Source organism: Cygnus atratus, chromosome 8 (genome assembly GCF_013377495.2).
Source record: "Cygnus atratus isolate AKBS03 ecotype Queensland, Australia chromosome 8, CAtr_DNAZoo_HiC_assembly, whole genome shotgun sequence".
Lineage (NCBI taxonomy): Eukaryota > Metazoa > Chordata > Aves > Anseriformes > Anatidae > Cygnus > Cygnus atratus.
In genome coordinates, this window is record NC_066369.1 from 30,711,000 (window position 1) to 30,727,938 (window position 16,939).

Below are 16,939 nucleotides of genomic sequence, written 5' to 3' on the forward strand. Positions count from 1 at the left end.
CCAAAATGACATTACACATATTCTATGCACAAGTAAAGTGATTTATTTTTTTAAATGCAGTTGGCTACTGAGGAACCATTTATTGAGCTAGTCTCTTTTACATCTGGGTCCTCGTCATGCTTTGGTTAATATTAAGAAGCATTAATTTGGCAGCACGTTGTTCACAGCGTGCAGAATTCAATGCTTGTCTGTGTTTCTGCAAAATCTAGGATACTGCCTTAAAGTTTTTAAAGTAACTGTTTTTCACTAATTGCGAATGTTTCTTTTGGCTCCCCTTAGGTATTTGCATGCAGTGGCTAATCCAGGACTAATTACCTTTACTGGTCCCTACTTAGATGTTGGAGGCGCAGGCTATGTCGTTACCATCAGTCACACAGTCCATTCTTCCAGGTAAATTGTGTTTGTAGGTTTGTGTCAAGTGAGAATACTCTGAAAATCTTCTGAAAAGGTTTGTTTTGGGTAGGACTGAAACAGGCTGGGTGACTCCTCTGCGTTCAAGAACTGAAAAACAGCCTGTTTTTAAAGTGCATTTGATGAAGTGTAATCTAACCTTGGGTAGATTCATTGGAAATAGGATATTGACATTGTGAAGAATCCCTGGGATATGAATGAGTTTATATTCTGGTTTATTTATTTAATATGTGAATAAGAATAGCATAAATAAAAGATTGATTGGGTGGGTGAGAAAGTGCTTCTGGATGACCATGAGGAGAAATTTCATGTGTACAAGATGAAGATCTAGGAGAGGGAGAAGGACCACTTCCTTGTGGTCCTTCTTTGTGATCTGTTCCCTCTCTGTCACTAGTCAAATGGTATGATCTACTTTCTCGTCAAGACAGCTAATCTCTAAATTTCTGGAAGTTTCCTGAAGTTACACACACACAAAAGTCATATGTACCAGGGTGATGCTCGGACAGGGATAGGTAAAAGCAGATCTGCTGAGCTGCCAGTGAAGGTGAATCCACAAGCCTACTCCTTAAAGAGCTGTTTGTGCTCCAGAAATTCAGAGAGCTCCTCGCCTGGGCTGTTTAAATTTAGCACTTCTGTAGCGAGTTGTTCAGGAGGAAGAAAAACTTGTGGAGCAGCCCGTAAACCTTGAGCTGTACTTACAGGACTGCAGAAAACAAATCAGAATGAAAGCAGCAGCCTGTGCCTTTAGGGTTAAAGCACCACATATAGCTAAAGGAACATCACAGCCAGATGGGAGGGAACATTTTCATAATTAACATCTTCTGTGATTTGAAAAAGGAAAAAGGGAACATTCTAATGTCTCTTTGTTCAAAGTTGATGAAGAGAATCTCGGCGTTCCCGTTATTCTCAGTGCAATTAGTATTGCTGCCATGAAGTGGAGTCTGTCTGTCTGGGAAAACCTTCTCAGTGCTGAGGTGACCCGTTCGTCAAGGACCAGACCTTCAGTGTTTCACCTCTCTCCTGGCCAGGCCCCTAGCCTAAGGCTGTGGTTCATTCTGAGACTTAGGATGCTTACAGGAGTTCGGTTGGTAGAATGGGTACTGAAGCTTTCTGTTACAAGCACTCCCAAGATTCAGAAATATTGGTACTCAGTTCAGATTTTATATGGAGGCTCTCCCAAGGTTTTCACTGAGCACGTGGCTTACTTGCACGCTCTATCTAACAGATACAGATCACAAAGCCAGCAAAGCTCAGTTTTTTAGTTCTTGGACGCATCTTTTAGACACGGTTTTTTAGTTCTCGGACACATCTTGGCTTTGTTCGGGGCTTCCCACCGCACAACATCTGCCTCTTTTGTCAGGAGCGGTATCAAGCCAGATGCCTGTGTGGTGCCTCTTGCAGAGATTTATTCAAGGGAAATAAGCACTTTTGTAAGAGGAGAAGTGCTCTTAATCCAAATTCTGATTTTTATCTAGTAAGAGATGTTTCAGTTGGCATTAAAAACTTAAAGGTTGCGTGGGTGACTAGAACATGATTAAGGAAGAGTTAAATGAAGTTTGGCAGATGTGAGTGTGATTCCTGGGTAAATGTGACCTCTGAAGCTTAGAGTCACATGCAGTTATAATCTCCCCCCCAAAAAGGGGGGTGTGGAAGGGGATCAGTGGAGTTAATACACATACTTGTTAGAAACAGCTGTGCAACAACATCAGTTTGTCTGGAACTGAAGTTTATCTCACATTGCCATCTTATGTGTATCTTCCTTCTTTTTTGGAGTCTGGGAATAGAAGATTCATGCAAGAAGTTGCTTAATACAGCTTGCTTCAGTAAACCAGAAGGAATTAATACTTAATAATGAAGCTACAATATTTACAGCATTCCTCATGACTTTTTGTCTCTTAGGACAGAGGGCTAACTTCATAGCTTGATGCCTTGTCACAGACAGTTAAATTTGTCTGTGCTGCTTCACTGTCATTCTTTTTCCATTCCTTCTTCCTGAGATGGATAATACTAAAAATAAATTCAATACCATTTTTAAAAGCTACATCTAGAAATCTACAAATTAGAGTTGACTACATTAAATTTCACTACATCTTCGCTGTGCCTCTTTAAAAGCAAACAAACTTCAGTCCAGTAAATGGAGTTGGTTTTATATGCAGAGGGGGTGGCCAGCAGCCTCCACTTCATACAGTCCGGCTGTGCTGCTCAGTTCTCTTCTAAGCGATTTTATTCCTATCTTCAGAGATAAAACTATTTTAAAGAGTAGATTAAGTAGCATTTCAAATGCATCTCCTATGTCATCAGTGTAAGGCCTACGTATGTGCAAAATAGCACACCCTGCCCTTTGCGGATGAGCTGATGGTTTACGTTCTTCAGGGAGGAGAGGTAACGTACTCTCGTCGTGCCAGCTCAATGAGAATGTGGCTGTTGGAAATGTGACGGGATTGCCTGGTCATTCAGTCCAGCCTTGGGCTACTACAGGCCGCTGCAAAATAGGCATTTACGAAAATAATTGTAATAAATATTAGGTATTTTTCCTCTGTTATTGCTTTAGAAGGGTTTTGTTCCAGGGCCTCGCTGCTCTGATGCCCAACTTCCCAGTGGGGATTTGCACCTTAATTAAAGTGCATCCGGACATGACTCCTGAGGGGAAGATGGGAACTTTCTGGGACAGAAGTTACGGAAAAATAACAGCGTAATTGGAATATAACTTCTGTTTGGAGCTGTCAGCAGCCAGATGGTTTCAGCCAAACGTCAAGGCTGTGCTTCTTCCAGGAGAGCTCTTGCAATTACTGTACTGATGGTGGGGAAAGTTAAAAAGATTAGGACTGAGCAAAAGTTGTACTTTTTTACCTTTATAGAGCTGCAAGAAAATATGCTTCTGTACATCAGCCTGAGACTGTCTTGTGGTCTTTCATTTATCAGTTGCCAAGGCAACTGTGTATATTCCTGGACTGAGGCATAGAAATAGGAACACAAGCACATTTTCAGTGTGGGCAAGATATTGCAATGCATAGCAGCTCTTGCTGCCTCTGCTTGTAAGCATCCACAGAGACTTCAGGTTCTGCACTTTTCCTGTGGTTTATTGTTGCCCTGCACCGGGGGAAAAATACGGGATCAGAACATTTGTTACATTACGGGGATTGAAATGTCACTTGGCACTCAGTAGGCAAGTGGGAGACAATGTGAGGTTAATCACTGAATTACTCGTGTTGAATTCCCGCTAGTATGGGTAGCTGTCCTGGTAATAGCATGCAGTTTCCCTACGTGAGGCATTTAACACAGTGCTCGTTAAATAGCGCCTGATAGAGGTGCCGGAGCTTCGCTCCTCTGCAGGCAGCTGGTGTACGGATGGATCCGAGCCATATACGGATGGATCTGAGCTGGTCGTTCACGTGCCAGGGAATCCAGTCCCCTGTTCAAGTAGGGAGCTGAGCAATTAAAATATTAATTAATACAACCGTTAAAGCCTTTTTGCTTTTTTCTCCTTGCTTCGCAGCGCGCAGATGTCTTCGGGACATTCAGTGGCTGTGATGGGCATTGACTTCACCCTGCGGTACTTCTACAAAGTTCTCATGGACCTGCTCCCAGTTTGTAACCAAGACGGAGGAAACAAAATAAGGTAAGCCTTTTCTTTCAGGTAATAACTATCCTCAGTGGTTTTTATTCTTTATTTGACCAGGTGACCCAGAGGTACTTGCCAGCCTGTCTTACTCTGGAATTCTGTTACTGTTGATACTCTGATTTGCACTAGAATTTGTGCTGGTTCTCATACAGATTATGTGGACGTTTTATTGCTCAAGATCAAACTAAGATCATGAGCTAAGAAAACGGTCTGCAGTAATACAAAAAAAGGAAGATAACTGATTTCCATTTGTTATATTTAGGCTTCACTGAAATCTTGGGAGGGAGACCGATAGTTTTCATTAAATGAACACGCTTCCTTTCTCTTCTGTTTGTTTTGATTTGGGTTTGTTCTAGATACCTCCCTTCTGGAACACTGACCAACCAAGTTCTTGTGAGCAGTGATTATTCATGTGTAATAATGATATATTAGCTCTAGTTATTTTAACTGTGATTATTAAAATACACTTTTATTATATTTTTAAAAAATACCTAGCACAGCACTAGTTGTAAAAGGTCCAGTTGTGTCTGGAGTATCTAATTTTAGTTTGACCTACGTGTATCTAATTGTTCCTCCTCCCTTGGTTGTCTTTGAAGAATCATGGGGGGAGAGGTTGTAGTTTGGATCTGGAGTAACTTGATAATGTAGTTTGGGCATTGTTGTTTTTTCTTTGTTTTTAAATCTTGAATTTGGGAAGGGAAGTGGTTTTCTGTCATCCTTCCAGTTATTTTCTGGTTTGGTTTGGATGTTTTTTGTATATCTTATTACGTTTAAAAAGCATATCAGGATTTCTGGTTTGGCATTCTTTTTTTTGTTTTTTTTTTTTTCCTCCAGTTTATTCTTTACTTCAGAAGTAAAGTTCTATACTTTATTCTGTTCCTGTATTCCCTAAATCAGGATTTTCAAGCATTATCATTAAATGCTTTGTTAGACCATTCTAATGTAGAAGCTGGATCTAATGCTTTTACAGCCTTTGCATAAATGCTTGCAGGTATCAGGGGATATCAATTCTAACTATTTGGCAGGCATTTGTTTGTTTTTAAGTGTATCTCTACAAAGCTTTTCTCTGCAGTCATTCTGGGGTAGTCACGAGCCCACTGGTTCTCCTGTTTCCTTTAACATCTTTTAGGAAAAAAATAGAAGACACCATCCACAACATGAATTTCTAATGCAAAACCCCCAAAAGATTGAGGGAGTAAAGATAAATATATAAATGAAAACCAAGAAAAAACTATGAAATGTTTTCATGACTCCTTTGGGCGGTGTCGGGCAGCCGCGTTGCCCTCCTCCTGTCTCCCTCATGCCGGCAGCGGCTCCGCGCAGCTCCCCGGCCTTCCCAGCGCCGTGTCTGTGGCTATGGAAACACGCAGCCCAGGGCTGCTGCGGGCAGGGCAGGCTCCAGCCTCGCAGCACGCTGCTGTCTGGGTGGGGGCACGGATGGGGCATCGCTTCCACACAGGAAACTAACGGGAATTGCTGCAAAGGGAGAGGAAAGGTCGGGGGGGCTGCGAGTGAAACAAGTCATTTCTCTCTCCGTTAAGATTTAATTCTAAAGCAGGACGTCATTAAATGAGTCTGAAACCTCTGTTTAATCAGTAACATGGTAGATTAATGAACTCTTAAACCTTTTTGAAGTTCAGTATGCTTCCTTTAGTTCAGGATCTTTCCAGACCAGACATGACCATGCACCGATCGGTTTCCCTTTTTGTTTCTAACCAGTTCAGTTTTCAAGTTCTCCATAGCCCAGGCTTGCAGCAGCAGTAACAGGCTTAAAAGCTTCAGGGAAATACTGATGCAGCCTTCAAAACTGTTTTCCAGTGAATTTGTTTAATGGCCCTGTTATTTTAATAAACAGAAGCCCTTAAAAGCTCTTCCTTCAGCTGTAAATTGAAGATCATGCTTTATTTCACCGTGTTCCTGTAATGCCTAAGGAGGCCTAACGGGAGACTGACAGCTCTTGTTTGTCACGGGCAGGTGCTTTATCATGGAGGACAGGGGGTACCTCGTGGCCCACCCAACCCTCATCGATCCCAAAGGACATGCGCCAGTAGAGCAACAGCATATTACGCACAAGGTCTGGCTCCTTTTTTCTTGATCTCTTCCTCCCTTTTTTAACTTCTGAAGTGATAAGGACTGTAGAGAAGTTGCTGTTTGTACCTGATTTAAAAGGCATCAAATACTGCGTTTCTCACTTAGGAGCCATTGGTAGCGAATGACATTCTTAACCACCCAAACTTTGTGAAGAAAAACCTCTGCAACAGCTTCAGTGACAGAACAGTTCAGCGGTTTTATAAATTTAATACCAGCTTAGTGGTAAGTGTGTTGTTTGTTTTTATTTATTTATTTTGCTTTTGAATGTGCATTGGTTGGGTTGGGTTTCTTTTGGTGGAAACACAAAGCCTTGCCAGGATCAGCAGACATGAGTCTAAGCCAGCCTTCTGTGTGGATTGGCCTCTGTTCACCCCCTCCAAACACGAAATCAGTGATCTGAACCGCACAAATAGTTCTCACATGAGAAGTCAGTTGACACACAAGGGATTATGGATGGTCGACTGTGGTTGATGTCAGTAAAGTCTAGGCCAGCATCAGGAAAATGAGAGAGGTTTGCTAGGCAAGCAAACAAATAAATGCATTTGGTGATGCAATGTGCGCGAGCATTTTCAGGTTATCACTTGTCAAACTGCAGTCTGGAGACCTGAATTCCTCTTGTGCTCAGCCGTGCTTCGAGGTCCAAGCCAGGGGCTGTCATCTCGCTGCGTGGTGAACGCCGACTGCAGTGTAACAGATCCATCCTTGCAAGATTACTGCAGAATTATTCAAAAGATGTTAAGCTCTGTGGGAGAAGATGCTCTTCAAATAATACTTTTCAATTATTAATGAGAAGGTGGGAAATGAGTGTCAAAAATATTTGAAAGTTATGTCAGAATACATTGATTTGTGTCAGGTAGGCTTAAACATTTGCCCCGCATTTGAAATGCAAAGCAAAGAGCGTATTACTCTAAAGGAAATTGTATAGGACAGAGCAAAACCTTAAGATTGTGCTGTGCAAATCGGAATCAGAAATTAGCCTGCCTACCAAATAGATCGCAGCTGTACAGTGCTGTGGTGTATGGGTTCTTTATGTACGTGTGCCAGCAAGTTTTCAACAAGTCATGATGGTGTCTCCCCGTCGGAGCTGAGCCTCGTAGCGGAGGTCACGGAGAGCTGGCGCAGTGGGACGGGTGGGGAGAGCAATGCCACAGAGTGAAACGTAACCTGCTGTCAGCGGGATGTCAGGCTCAGCCCCGCCGCTGCATCTCATAATGTTTACAAGCTAAGCATCTTTTTTCTATCTTCATCAAAGTCTTTCCACCCAGTAGCAGCTTGGAAGATGTGCAAAACTCAACAGGTTGAAGAACAACTTCATAAGCCTCATATTTGTAAAAGCAGCTCTCCCATGCATTTTTGTTCCCTCGGCTTTGTGTGTCCCCCTGGAAGGGGGAAAATCTTCAGCTGCATAAAGAACAGGTTTCTTGGTATACCATTAACACAGCTTTTTTTTTTTTTTTTTTTTTTCCCTAGGGAGATCTGACAAACCTTGTCCATGGCAGTCACTGCTCCAAGTACAGGCTCACAAGGATACCGGGCACCAATGCCTTCGTGGGAATCGTCAACGAGACCTGCGACTCGCTTGCTTTCTGTGCCTGCAGCATGGTGGACAGGCTCTGTCTGAACTGCCACAGGTCAGCTGGAGATCTGATATGAGTGGGCTAGTCGAGGCATTTTGTAAAGTTTATAAACAGTTTTTTAAAACGTGTTTATTTTATAAGCTAAACGAAAATGTGCAGTGCAAAACTAAAGAGAAAACCAGTTAATTTACTCATGCTGCTTGTAGGGGTCATGGTGGTTTAGCATTCCTTTAATCCATAGTGTCACTATATTAAGAGTAGTTTGTTCTTGCCATGGTCATAAGAGGGGGTAAGAGAAGAAGGGATACTGGACAGCTTTCTCACTGGTGAGCAGTCCCTCTGCAGCTGCACGGTGGGGTTAAAATTCACGAGCCGCCTGATGCCTTGTTTTTGTTTTCTGCCTCTGAAGAATGGAGCAGAACGAATGCGAGTGCCCGTGCGAGTGCCCTCTGGAGGTAAACGAGTGTACTGGCAACCTCACCAACGCCGAAAGCAGGTGAGGACAAATGTCCTGTCTCATGGGACAGAAGTTAACAAAAATGAGCGTTTGTTCATGCAACTAGCAGGTGGTACGGGAGAGAACATACAGTACTTTTTAGTATATTTAAGCAAATGACAATGTAGTAGGTAAAATGATGTTTTTCATGGATTGTTACTTGACCACTTCTTACGTTACAAGGCTTTACTTTTTGCCCCAATATAGGAATCCTAGTTGTGAAGTACATCAGGAGCCAATGACTTTCACAGCGATCGATCCAAGCCTCCAGGATGCTCTCCCGCAGTGCATTAACACTCAGTGCAATCAGAGGACAGAGAGCGGGTAAAGTGCAGTTCTCCCTTTCTGAAGATACATGGTGTTCGTGAAATAATTAATATTATTCCTTTAAGTGAAAGTAGCTCCTCCTTACACGGTTTGAAGGAAGAAAAAAAAGGGAAATATGATACCAGAATGAGATATTATAGCAAACACCAATGATGACATTATGTTGTGGTGCAGGAACACAAGACCTCACTATTTCTGTCTGAGTCACATAACACCATTAATAACAAACAAATGGCTTTCCAGTCACACTTCATGATTCTATGAAGAGCTGAGGATTGTGCAAGTGCAACATTTGCTGTTGAAAGGACAAATTCTTCTTTTTAGCAAAACAGATAGTACTGCTATGTTTGTCTGCCTTCTGGAGGAACATGTGGACTGAAGTGTTCGCAGAAAGGAGACAATACATTAACAGTGGTGACTTTGGAACATGCTAGCAATGTTAGCTGCCTGTCAGCTTCCTGTATCTCTCTTCTACTCTTGGCATTTTGTGGAGATGCTTGAGGGCTTATTTAGTTTTTGCCAGTTTTGAGTGGTCTCTAGGGAACTGAGATTGCTAGAACACATCATGCTCTGACCAGACTTTTCCAAATCCTTTCTTCTGTCTTCCAAAGGATTGCAGAAAAGGGGTGGAGCTGTAGTCAGACTTCACTATGCTGAGAAGTGTCTTATTGGAGGAGTTACAAATAGGAAGTTCTCCCTTTGCTCAATGCGAGGGAGGGAGGAAAAAAAACACAAATCAAACAGGCTTGGAAGCTCAAGATACAGCTCCCCCGTATGACTTACCTTGTTCTAGCTGACCATTTTAGTGAGAAGTTTTTGTGGCCATATGTTACATAATGTGAGAGTTTACAGATGACTTTGGCCTCCCTTTGTCTCATGATTCTAAAACAGGCTGAGCTGTGTCAAATGAAAAGTTCTGGACTTGGCAGTAAATGTTGTTTTCTTTTGTTCTTAACTTTCAGGGATTGCTTTGGTGTCTTGGACTGTGAGTGGTGTATGGTAGACAGTGATGGGAAGACCCATCTGGATAAGTCCTATTGTGCCCCGCAGAAGGAATGCTTTGGTGGCATTGTGGGAGCCAAGAGCCCGTATGTGGATGACCTGGGCGCAATAGGTAACTGTCTTTCTGAACAGTCGCTACATTAACTCTTTTCATTCGATAGCATTAAGCTTTCAATGTCAGAGCATGCTTTGAATTAATAGAATCATAGAACGGTTTGGGTTGGAAGGGACCTTAAAGATCACCCGATTCCATCTCTAGTCGTTAGAGATGTTGATTTAAACCTTTCTGGAGAACACTTATGTTTTTTTCCCCCCTATATTTTGTACCTTTTGATTTAGGAGATGAGGTCATCACTCTGAACATGATAAAAAGTGCACCAGTCGGGCCAGTGGCTGGAGGCATTATGGGCTGCATTATGGTGCTTGTCCTAGCAGTATACGCCTATCGCCACCAGATACATCGGAGGAGTCACCAGCACATGTCACCTTTGGCTGCACAGGGTGAGCTGATAACTGTTGAGAGAAGTAGTAGTTATGGGAATTAAAAGCTGAAAACAACAACAACAAAAACGCATGCAGGAAAAAAAACTTTTTTCTTGGTTTTTTTTTTTTTCCCCTCAGTGCTTCACACCATTTTATTTCTCTCTTGCCAGCCTCTGTAAAAGGTCACGTCCAGGGTGCTTGTGTATTGCTGCCCTCTTCTGGGTGTAGTCCAACCTGCTGCCTCCAGAGGAAAGTCTGCCCGAAAAACTCAAAAGCATTTCCTATCAGGAAGCTGAAGTTACGATTTTTCCAGAGCTAAAATGATAAGCCCGAGTTCACGGCTTTGGGGGCCTTGTCATAGCATGCTGGTCATCTATGTTTATTTCTGCACTGGAGTGATGATTTTGGGAGTATTACAGTTTTCACACCCCTTCTGCTTGGGCTGTTTGGGACATGTTTGTTGTTTTACTTGTATCCCTGCTTCTGTTCCACGTGATGTTCTTGATCACAGACATCAAAGAGGCAAAACAGAGCAAAATCCTTTCTGCTGTGGCTGCCTCGGCAGGGCATGGAAGCTTTTCTGGAGTCACGGAGCCCTTATAAACTTGTGATGAGAGGATATTTTTGTGACAGAAGCACTGAAGTCTGAGAGACAAAACTGTATTTGGGAGAAAATGCTGTTGAGGAGTGATGGTGATTAGAAAGTTACAGAAGGGAAAGTGTGATTGGTGCTAATCACCTGTGTATTTGATTACCCTGTCTGCATTTTGAATCAGTTCTCTTTCTATAAAGCCTGTTCCATTCAGGGATGTGGCCTGTATCATTTTCGTGGTATCCCTATGCCCCATCAGTCTTGGAAACAGAGCACACCAAGCTGCATCTCTTCAAGCAGTAATACAAAGTGATTCCACTATAAAACCAGGGTAACAGCCATTAGTAAGATGATCCAAAATTTTTCTCTTAACAGTTGCATTTTTCTGTTTGTAATGGTGTGTAGAAATGTCAGTGCGTATGTCGAACCTGGAAAATGATAGGGACGAGAGAGACGATGACAGCCATGAAGACAGAGGAATCAGTAAGTACCAAATCAATTCTCTGTCAAAAATATTAAAGTAAATGAACGATTTGTTTTCTTAATAAGCTAGAATTTTTAAAAAAGGAAACTCCGTGCTGATTAGCAGTAGAAAATGACTGGACAGTGTTTTAACTTAAGTTGTAACTTCCAGAGTACTTACAGTCTCATGCTGAAAAATTGCATTTTTTATTTTTAAAAGATTATAATCTCAACTGTGTGGAGGAAATTTTTCTCTTTTGCACACACCCCCCCCCCCCCATCATGACCATTTCCAACAGCAGCTGAGCTGCAGCTTAGAAATTACAATTGTGACAATATGCAAAAGGTATGCAGAGCTGCTACCTTTGTTCAGCCTTGGCAAGGAGAGGCCAAGTCTAGCATGTACCTTCAACAAATGTGTCAGTAAATCTTACTTGCATTGAATTTGGGGTGCTCGTTCTTTGTCAGTAAAAGTGGCACTTTGAATGTAATGCTGCTGTATTGTAAAATGTCACAGGTGTACCCAAATTTTGGGAGAGCTCCAGATTCAGACCAGATCCCTGCCTCTGATCCCACACTAAAACAGCACCTAAGATTTGAAACTCTGTCAACACTTACAGATTGGAAAAATAAGCATACCTGAGCTTCATGGCTTGCATCTACTGTTTTTCCAAGTCCTTTCTTTAGCATGGATAAGTTAATACTGTAAATTCTTTCAAGTTGATGAGGTGGATGAGTTTGGATCTTGATCTATCCCATATTTAGATACCATCTCTTTACTTCTAGTCCTCTGTCACTTGACAGTCTTAATTTAGTCTTAATAGTAGTATTTGAGTAGAATTAGCTTGCAGAAAGCCTGTTTCACTGTGCCTGATTTGTCCCACTGATAAAATTCAGTAAAAGCACTCTCATAAAAGTCAGTTCCGTTTCTTTTTCTCCCCCAGTCAGTAACACTCGGTTCATCGCAGCGGTAATAGAGCGGCACGCCCACAGCCCAGAACGCAGACGCCGATACTGGGGTCGATCGGGAACAGAGAGCGACCACGGTAATACCTTAAAATCACCATCCTAATTACAGGTTAATGATTGTGGTTATTCAGATGTCTAGCATGTTGCAGATAAGGCTGCCAAAAAAACCCAAAAACCACCTTGCACGTTATTGCTTCAGTTAAACAGTTTTGACACTCTTCATCAAATGATGCTGTCCGGCGAAGGAGCTGTTTTTGTCAGAGCGGTCGTGTGAGAGCAGCTAAATGCTGTGGTCTCCCTGTCTGGTCCTTGGGTTCTGCTAGCTTCACTGGGTGACCAGAATTCAGACTAACAGAAATGTTGCTACATTTACCACACTGGTTTTCCACTGCTGACCGTAACAATCTAGATGTTCAGTTGAGATGATAAACCTCTCCTACTCAGTGAGGGAAACAAATTCCTGGAAATTAAGTCAGCATATCTACTGCTTTTTGTCTTCAATGGGACATGCATGTCTTTCATAAAATTCCAGCAACGTGCTGGATGCCTGCATTTGTTAGGGTAAAAAAAGCATGGATTAGAGGTCAGTGACTTGGGTGCCTCCTTAGCCTTTCTGTTGCACATTCAGTCAATATCATCACCATTGATCATCACCTCATGTCACTGTTAAGCAAATATCAATATTAACTGTGTACATGGGTAGCAGTTAGAAGGGTGTTCAGCCTTGTGTGGTTGTTCCACACACATGCACATACGTACTGTTTAGGTTCAGAGAATTTTAATACCTCTCTCATGCCCTGAGGCTACTTAACTCTTAAAAGCAGTTAGAAGGGTGTTGTGCTGTTGACTCATGAGGAGAGCTTAACAGAATTTAAGAGAAGGGCAGTTAGGGCAGTCTGCTACAGACAACAGCCTGCCACAGTGGGTGTCAATTGTCTGGAAGACCCGTTCAATTTTAAGACAGTGGTTGCACTAATGGAATTACTGATGGACAGGAAATCTCAGTGCCAAAACCGTGCAGTGTGAATGAACAGATGTCTGAGAGACAATCTTGCTCTAGGAGGCATTATCTGGGATTTGGGGTCTGATTACCTGCGCTGAGACAGATTTGCTAGACTAATGCTCCTTTTGCTCCATTTCTTGTAGTCCCAGCAAATCCTTGCCATCTTCCCTCGTTAACATGTGAGGGTTAGCAGGGTTACTGTCCACCTGTCTCCGGAATGTGCACTTCTGTTTTTAGCCTCTGTAATCTTCTTCAGAGGCTGAAGTCTTCTGCCCAGTCTTCTCCCCCAGTTCTTCTCTGCCAACTAGAAGCCATGACTCAGACCATGGAATCGTAGAATTGTTCAGGTTGGAAAAGACCTCTAAGATCATCCAACCTTTAACCTAGTGCTAAAGTCTACCACCAAACCATGCTACTAAGTTCTAAATTTACGTGTTTCTTGAAGACCACCTCCAGGGATGGTGACTCATCGAAGTGAGAACCAACTTCGGCTACTTAGCCTGATATTTCTTAACACGCTGCTTCTAGGTGTCTCAAGCTGAAAACTTGACATGCTCAGAAGCACTAGGAGTTGTTCAGCTCCTAGCCAAAGTTTTCTCGGAAGGATTATTGTTCTAATTAAAGCAAGATCTTCAAAGAAGAAAACTTCTGTTTGCGTTTCTGCATTTAGAAATACTGAGCTGTTTTTGTTGGGGACACTGCAAACTGGTTTTGAGTGGTAACAGCTGGTTTTAGTGGTAAATCCAAACCTCATAGCAACTACTAGCACCTGCTTCAAAAGAAAGGGGCAGGTCCAAGGGACCTGTTACAAGATGGCTTTCTCACTGAGAAAGCACAATCTCATCTTGCAACAGCTAGCTGTTAGCTAACTCTCTAGTGACGTAATTTCCCTAGGATAACCCTGTGAATGCACTGCCTCGTTACTCACAAACGTGATCTGGCTGATCTGGTTTGTTTTTGTTTTAACTTCTCAGACTTTGGTAGCAGGTTATTTTAGCCAAGGAAGAGCCTCAAGTCAATTATGCTGTGTGTGCATGCTTATCTGGAAGAGTCAGAACTATTTGGCTTAATGGGACTGTGTGAAATACTTCCATGTGGATTCAGTAGATTTCTTCACCTGTGTGGGAAGATCACCAGCATTGAAAACGTGTTTGGTGTTTGCAAATAGACCACTAATAGGTGACAAGTGTTCTTTCACTTTTAAAAATACGTTGTGATTAAATATAATACGATGAGATGATCTGAGTAAGTTTTGCTACTTTCAGTACTTTTCCTTACTAGGAAAGTTGCAGTTTGATAGTAACAGAGGTAGTGGTAGTAGAGCCCACTTAATTCTTTTCAGTTTGTAAAATCCAAGTAATATCTTAAAAGATACCATCCCCACCCCACACCCAAAAACCCCTTCTACTAGGTTTTGTTTTTAAATTCAGTGCTAGCAATTCTACCATAACGAACTGTTGAATGCACAATTGGTCTTGCTGCTAGGTGTTGTACAGGCGCTAGGTTCCAAACGTGACAGGAAAAGGGATGCATTTTGTAATTACAGGAGAAGGTGGGTTTTTGCGTTGTTTTCTTTTAATTGAGGCAGCTACTTTTTTATTCTCTTTAAAGCACCAGCTGTGCCTGATTCTATGCAGGACGTGGCAGTCAGCACTGTGGATGTTGACCTTTTAGTCTGCTTTTAATTCTCATCCCTGCTGTTTTACGTTCCAGGCTACAGCACTATGAGTCCTCAGGAAGACAGTGAAAATCCTCCATGCAACAACGATCCGTTGTCAGCTGGTGTTGATGTTGGAAACCATGATGAAGACTTAGACCTGGATACCCCACCTCAAACAGCTGCCCTGTTGAGTCACAAGTTTCACCACTACCGGTTGCACCACCCAACTCTTCACCACAGCCACCATTTACAGGCTGCAGTCACGGTACACACTGTGGATGCAGAATGCTAATGAACAACAAAAGAAAGAAAACTTGTGAACAACGATCCATGCAGCACTGGGCAGCTTTGTTCTGTGCTTTTTACCAGGAACAATTTAGCTAACTTCCTGAGTAAATTGTTAGGCATAAAGCTTTACATTTTTATAAATGTAAGGTTGGCTCAGAACTGGAAGGGAAATGTGCTTGATGAATGGACCTGCCATAACATTTAATAAAATGGAGCAGGAGGCACATTAGACCTCCAAAAACAGGGATGCAAGTTTATACAGCAGCTGAAGCTTTGGAAGCCCTGTTATGCTGAGCCAAGAGAAGAGAGAGCTTAAAAGAGCCAGAGATGATTTGGTTTCCTTAACTGGAAGAGCAGAAAACTCTGCAGCTGAAGACTAAAAAGGTGCCAGACAGAGAGGGCGGGGGAAAAGCCTGTCGGGTTCTCTGCAGTTTTTTTGCTTGTCGAAAGTTTGTTGCTCAGACAATTGCTGTATGGAACCTGGGACAATGCATCTCAAGATTTTTAAGTAAAGGATTATTTTTCTACTATTTATTGAACTTGAAACTTTGGGGGGAGGGAGAGGAGAAAACATGTTAGCAATTTTCAACAACTACCACATATATTCTCTGATGCTGAAGTGGTTCTTCTGAGGAAGACGTCTGTTTCTTATTAGCTGATATTCATCCACTGCCCCACTCTGCAAAAGGGAAAATGAAGAAGTAGTCTCTGACGTGTTTACATTATGAATGCTTTCTTCTTCACAATTGTTTTCTGTTAATTTTACAACCGGATTTACATTACAGTATTTTCTTCCTATTTGCAGAGGAGAAATCCTGTACTTTGTTACTAAAATTCTGAGAATTCTGCCCATAAATCTCTCCATCTTAACCTCTTTGGTCATCCTTAAAGGTTTCCTTTTTGGAAGTAATAAAGGGTTTATTTAGCATTGGTTACTGGAGAATTCCAAATGAAATCTGTGCCATTTTTGTGTTTCTTTAGGAAACTGTCAGGATCAGAAGTAGGGATAAACCAGTGTTTCGTACAACTTGGGTTACTGTGGAAGGTATCTTTTTGAAATCATAATTATAAGCTGCTGCTGTTTGTCTGGAATTTAACATTGCTTGGTAATTCAAACAAAGATTAATCAATCTGTCTACAACACAGGGCATCATAATTATAAATTAGTTTTAAATCACAGTGTTGTACTTTAGATTCACATTTTGTGATTACAGTGATATAAAAACATTCTTGCACTGTGCATATGATAAACATCCATTTATATGTAGTTTTTTTAAATCACTTGTTTTAATTAATATGGTACTTAATACTGTATTATGTAAAAAAAAATGGTTCTTAAACATTACGGTAAAATAACTATATGTGTGATATCAGGATACCCCTTTATACTATGTATAAATTTAAAATCTCTAGTGAAATAAACTGTATATAACGTATAGTTCTGTGGATAACTGGCTAGACTGAAATTATTCGGTCTCAGTTTCCTTTAATTTTCTGGCTGAATGAGTGCTGTAGTAGGAATGAAGCATTTGATCAGGTTCCTCTTGGTTTTATCAGCTATCTTGAAAGATCTAAGCTGTACATATAAATGACAGTATTGATGTGTGATTTAAAGTTTTTTCTTTTTTTAGCCTGTTGGTTATTGTTTGGGAAGTGAACAATTTTGAAGTGGTCAGTGACTCTGTAGGCTCACCGAAGCTAAACGTTTGTTTTTTCTTGTGCGTTACTGAAAAGTCAGTTGCATTGGATTTGTCATTCTGTTGTGTTTTGTGTAAGAGGGGGTTGCGTGGGTTTTTTTGTTTCATTTGGTTGGGTTTTTTTTGCTGATGAGACAGCTGTACAAATCTATTAAGCACCATTTTATGTTTTCGAAGGGCTGAATCTGATGTCCTGTAACAGTTTGTGGTTCAGTCTGTAGACCCAACTTGCTAGAATCTCTAATTTTGAATCCAAAAT

At 41.6% G+C, this 16,939-nt stretch overlaps 1 protein-coding gene across 1 annotated transcript in view; it reads left to right on the forward strand.

Moving 5' to 3' along the window:
- The window catches only part of CACHD1 (cache domain containing 1), a 103,403-nt gene extending 86,767 nt beyond the window's left edge, over positions 1 to 16,636 (forward strand). Inside the window, exons 16-27 of the mRNA XM_035564416.2 lie at positions 280 to 390; positions 3,908 to 4,030; positions 6,008 to 6,107; positions 6,230 to 6,346; positions 7,595 to 7,755; positions 8,111 to 8,197; positions 8,405 to 8,521; positions 9,487 to 9,638; positions 9,866 to 10,027; positions 11,007 to 11,084; positions 12,008 to 12,109; positions 14,749 to 16,636. Coding sequence (XP_035420309.1) covers positions 280 to 390; positions 3,908 to 4,030; positions 6,008 to 6,107; positions 6,230 to 6,346; positions 7,595 to 7,755; positions 8,111 to 8,197; positions 8,405 to 8,521; positions 9,487 to 9,638; positions 9,866 to 10,027; positions 11,007 to 11,084; positions 12,008 to 12,109; positions 14,749 to 14,987 — 1,549 coding nt within the window. The 3' untranslated portion in view covers positions 14,988 to 16,636. The remainder of the gene's footprint in view (positions 1 to 279; positions 391 to 3,907; positions 4,031 to 6,007; positions 6,108 to 6,229; positions 6,347 to 7,594; positions 7,756 to 8,110; positions 8,198 to 8,404; positions 8,522 to 9,486; positions 9,639 to 9,865; positions 10,028 to 11,006; positions 11,085 to 12,007; positions 12,110 to 14,748) is intronic.
- Positions 16,637 to 16,939: the final 303 nt, after the last annotated feature.